Source organism: Poromitra crassiceps, assembly GCF_964638095.1.
Source record: "Poromitra crassiceps genome assembly, chromosome: 19".
Classification (NCBI taxonomy): domain Eukaryota; kingdom Metazoa; phylum Chordata; class Actinopteri; order Beryciformes; family Melamphaidae; genus Poromitra; species Poromitra crassiceps.
The window spans coordinates 17,018,280-17,023,546 of NC_139646.1; the positions used below are offsets into that span (position 1 = coordinate 17,018,280).

The following is a 5,267-nucleotide window of genomic DNA, read 5'->3' on the forward strand; positions in this document are numbered from 1 at the left end:
GCAAGGCGGAGAAGGTGTGCAGGCAGCAGAAGAGCAGCCATCTGCGTCAGAGACGTCCGATTCATGCCGCCTTCTCACCAGCCCTTCCAGCGACTCCCTCGACGCCCTGGAGGAAGATGACCTCATTTCCTGCTCCTGTTCCTCCATCCATTCTCGGCTTCATCCTTACACCAACCCCCACCTCCTCATCCCTCCTCCCGCTCACCCCCACCTCCTCGTCCACCTCACGGCCGACACCGAGACCCAGGGAGGAGGAGGAGGGGGCCGCAGGAGGTCAGGCGACGGAGCCGATCCTCACCACCTGCTTCCTCACGCCGGGAGCTTCGACGACCTGGGAAAATGTTCGGTCGACCCCCGCTGCGACGACAGCGCCCTGTGTTTCGCCGAGCTCTCCCGCCTCGTGGACTACCTGCCCAGCCCCCCGGAGGCCAGCGAGGAAGAGGACGAGGAAGAGGAGGAAGTAAGGAGGAGGGTGTTGAAAGAGATGGATGAGTCGGTGAGGCGAGCGGGTGAAGGAGGTGGAGCGGGCGGGGAGGATAGCTTCACATCCATCCATCTATTTTCCCCTTCGCCGTCCTCTGCTTCCTCCCACATGGAATATGTGTTCAACTTCGACCAGAGCGACGCGCGCTGCTACTACAAACTCTGCACCAACGTCACCCCCGACAGCGCTCGCAGCCTTCCCCGCCTCCTGCCGCAGGCTGAAGGAGAAGAGGGGGAGGAGGGGGAGGTGGAGGGAGATCGGGCCAAGGCTGTGGACCCGGATCCCATCCCCATCCTCCATCCACCGCCAGGCTTTGGAGACAGCAGTTCGGACGAGGAGTTCTTTGATGCCAGAGATCGCTTCACCTCACCTGAAGACCCGGCCTCAGGGGCTCTACCTAGAGGTGATTTAGTTTTCATTGTGTGTCTTTGAGCTTTTAGCACTATCTCGCATGTCTTCTCCAAAGCACTATGAGACAAACTAGTTTATGAAAACATAAAAAACTAGCTCAACCAATACATGTTCCTACAACCTAATAGTTGATAGTTCAGTGAGATAATGATGCATAAGCTACTATTCGTTCGCCATGTTGAGAGTTTGAGTCACCTCGTCTCTCTTGTATTTTTCGTGTTTCTCTGTGCTGTGTCATAAATATCGGTGGAATCCTTTCATTTCTTTGGAAAAAGTGAAAACATGGTTTTGATAATCACTTTGTTTAAAACGTTACTATCTTACAGATCTTTGCACAGATATGAAAGTGGACCTCCTAAGCACACTCAGCCTCAGCGACATTGGGATTTCTGTGATGGAAGCAGAAGGGGAAGGGAAAGAAGAGGAGGACATGATGAGAGAAGAAGATGGAGGAGGGCGAGAAACGTTGTTCCAGCTCAGGAAGAGATCCCGTAAGCGACGCTCCTTCATGGAGACAGATTTTACCTCCACGGTGTCATATCCAGAACCAGATCTGGATTCAAACCAGGATCTGGTCTCACATAAGAACCTCTTGGTACAAACCGCTGATGGCCAGATGCTGAGTTCAGACGCAGAACCTTCCGAACAAACCCAGAACCCCTGTCCTACTGTCTCCTCCCTGACTCACTCTGAGGGGGAACCGGCCCAGCTTGAGTCAAAACCCATCCTGTCCAAACCCCTTCCCCATGGTCCTGGGTCTCACGACCAGAACAGAGATTCAGCGGCCCCCTCCAGGACCAAGAAGCAGGACATGGAAATGGAACCTGATTCTATGGAATCCAAATCGGTCACAGATCTGGTGATGGCGGTCTCTCCTTCTATCACTGTTGTCCGCTGCCGGGTGGAGCCAGACGGGAAGGAGAGTGCTGACCGAAGGGGGGACGGAAAGGAGGAAGGAGAGGGACAGGAGGTGATAGGAGAGAGGGAGGGAGCAAAAGAAGATTTAGCAGGTGTGTCGGGACCATTCAGCAGTCATATGTTTTTGCAAGAGATCATTGAGGAGGAAGATAAGGGTGAGGAAACGGGAGAGAAGGGGCACTCATCCAGTTCAAAGAGACCGCTCATGTGCTCAGGTGCTGAGAGGCAGCTAGAAGCCAGCACATCACCTACATGTCCGTTAGATGTGAATGCCAATAGTAGTAATGCCCTTCCCAGATCCCAACTCAGTACCTCAGAGCAAAGTTCATATCGTGAGGATAATATGTTAGTTCAAGATGATGAAGATGACAATTTGAAGACCCCTTCACCCCCACCACCTCCACCCACCAGCCCTCTACCTCCACTACCAGTTCTTTACAAATCCCACGGTGACTACTCAGTGATGGGAGAAGGGGGCAGCGAAGACATGGAAACCTCAACCAAAATGTCCATCTCTAACCCCGACGAAACTGCTGAAGCCGACAGTCCAGGGCTGACAATTCGTAAGCGTAACTACACTAACAATGCGCAAATAGGTTTTGAGGTCCAAACCAATGTCAACGACAATGAAACTTTGATTGTTAGTTCTACCAGGACAAGTATCGATGACGTTACTGACAGCACCAATTCTGACAATGTTTTTGATGATGATGATGAAGTGAGTAATTCTTTACATTCTGGTTTGAGTGATGAGAGAGCTGCAGAAAGCAATGATTCTAGCATCGTTTCAAATAGCATCAACGCTAATGCGTCCACAGAGGGTATTAATGTTGAGATCCAAACTAGTAATCGATCTCTTACCACCACAACCATTGAAGCGCATACGAGTTCACAAACTGGAGCAAGAATTCATGCTGTTAATTCTGATTATGCTCGTGCTATTAACTCTATCACAGCAAAGCTTGGAGCTGCAACAAGTGTTACATCTCCTACATTTAATTCTGGTGTTACAGTGAATAAAGAGGCTACAAGTGAACTTGCTTCATGCTCACGTCACAATGTACATACACCCAAGAGTGATTCCACCTTGAGTAGTGTTGAAGCTAAGAATAGCTCAACAAAGGTTCTTGTTGAAACGACACCTAAAGGCAGTTTTCCTTCTCCTGGCATTAGCTTAGCAAAGGCAAACATGGCCACAATCTATGATCGCTCCAAAGATCCTCCAACTCACTTCCTGTTCCAGACCTGCTCCCCTAGCATCATGGGCCGCTTATCAGCCTCCACACTTAGGGGCAAGATTCAAATGCTGCCCCTCTATTTACCAGTATCTCGCTCCCAGGAAAACCTCACCCAAGTTGAGTTGGGGAATGTAGCCCAGAGCCCCTCTCAGGAGGACATCAGCAGCGATGACCCCGAGATCACCATCAAAATAACAGACGTTCATGATGTCACAAAAACAATGGACTTGGAAATTGTCACGCCTACAGAAGCAGTGGAGTCAGATGATTCTGATGCAACAGTTACAGGATCAGACGTGGACGGTGAGTTTGTCGTGGAAGCAACCTCAGCTGAGATTACTCGCTCTACAGTGTCAGAAGTGATGGAGGTGAAGGAGAGGGTGGCAATGGTCTATGAAAGCCCACCAGTGCCTATCCAGACTGAGCCCAAACCAGAACCCAAAACTCAGCCTCTGTCTGCAGGACCTTTCAAAGACACACCAGGTCCAATAGTAGAGCCTCCAGGCTCGATATTGGGCAAACTAGACCTCCAAAGAGATACTTCAGACCCAAAGATGGATACTCCTGGCCCTATACAAAAGGCACCAGAATCAAAGATGAAAGTCCCAAACCTAACAACAGAGATTCCAGGTCATAACATTGACAATCAATCACCTTCCATCCCCCCTCCAATAGTGGTGACCACCCAGAATCTAAATGGGCCAGGACTCTCTTTTCACAGTCAGTCAGACAAAGTAAGGACCAGTAGTGACAGGCCCTTAATGGGCCTTTGTATGCCTACAGGAGAGAAGTCAGATGTGGATTCTTCACGGTGTGGTGTGTTTGCTATCTGTGAGGATCCCTCACAGACAAAGACCCCACTCAAGATGGAGTCTACTGCACCCTTGAAGCCTGATTTTGGCTGCAGTTCTGTGCTAGCATCTGGCTGTGAGTCAGTTGTGGAAGGGGTGCAGATACCACTGGATGCTTGTGGTTGCCCAATGGTCTATACCAACTGTTTCAGCGGGGGGGACAGCTTCGATGACGAGCTGACAGTCTATGAGTTCTCTTGCCGCACGCAGAGCAGCGGTGTAACCCAAACTTCTGGGGCAGGTCTTCCTCTTATGACCACTCCCCCTGTCCCCTCTTTTCTCTCCACTTCTCCTCCATCCTTTCCCACCTCCTCCCTCTCTCCCTCCTTCCCACGCTCCATCCTGTTCTCCTCTTCTGCCTCCGAGCTCAGCCCTCTTCTCTCACCACTGTCCGAGGCCTCCGACTGTTTTCTGTCTCAAACGCACAAGGCCGCCATCAGTCGGCTAGGCCAGCAGCGCTACCCAGAACCCCCCGCGGGCTTCCAAATACTCCGCGGCGATGTGGACCAACTCCTCTCCGCACTGGAAGGCGGAGGAGCGGACCGGTCCGTGGGAGGTCGCGGAGGCCGCCATCCCAGGGACACCTGCCCCGCCCACTTTTCAGAGAACAAGCGGGCGCTCCACATAGAGGCACGGCGGCTAATGGCAGGCTGCCAGAAAGTGGTGGGGGTGGGGCAGAGCCCAGAGCAAATGCTCCTCTCGCTGGCTGACAGCTTCCGGACCCTGGTGGAGTTGGCCGGGGTGTGCATCTGGTTCTCCGGGTGCGACCGGTGCGACCGAAGGAATGCAGAGGCGGTCAGCGGTCTGGCAGATGTGGCGCGGTCGTTCAGGGACTTCTGTCTGGCAGCCGAGCGTGCGAGCGGCAAGCGGAGCTGCCAGGACCTGAGCACCAAGCTGCTGGCCAAACAGTGCACGGCGCTCACTGCCTCCGTCTTCTGCCTCACCCAGCTGTTCCGCACCCTCACCGCACTATGAGTGCAACACAACTTGTAAAGGTTCTGGAATGAGCCTCAGACAACCTCTCTAACCCTACACGGGGTCGCTGAGTGAGCCAACAGCTGCTGTAGATGTGGGCAGAGAGCGACCTGGGACGGCGCACATTTTAGAAGTGGCAGGAAACGGTGAGGTGAGGTTACCCGGGAGACACACTAGTGCGACAGAGCTCCATGATAGCGCACATGATCACAAGAACTCACCAGAGGGACGTCCCAATGCCCTTTTGTGAAGTTAAAATGAACTTAGCAGGGTATAGATTGGTGAGGTGCATGTGGTTACTGTACTGTATGCTGTGCACGTAGTGTAGCCCACAAACCAAACATTCAATCAGTCACCTGGGCTGTAGACTGAAATAACACTGCAAAAGAA

The 5,267-nt window shown here is 52.3% G+C and overlaps 1 protein-coding gene across 1 annotated transcript in view; it reads left to right on the forward strand.

Moving 5' to 3' along the window:
• The window catches only part of frmpd1a (FERM and PDZ domain containing 1a), a gene marked incomplete at both ends in the record, with an annotated part of 25,405 nt that extends 20,528 nt beyond the window's left edge, over nucleotides 1-4,877 (forward strand). Inside the window, 2 exons of the mRNA XM_083655808.1 lie at nucleotides 1-887; nucleotides 1,222-4,877. The exon at nucleotides 1-887 is cut by the window's left edge and continues 415 nt beyond it. Of these exons, the coding sequence (XP_083511934.1) occupies nucleotides 1-887; nucleotides 1,222-4,877 (4,543 nt within the window). The remainder of the gene's footprint in view (nucleotides 888-1,221) is intronic.
• Between the last annotated feature and the right edge of the window lie 390 nt (nucleotides 4,878-5,267).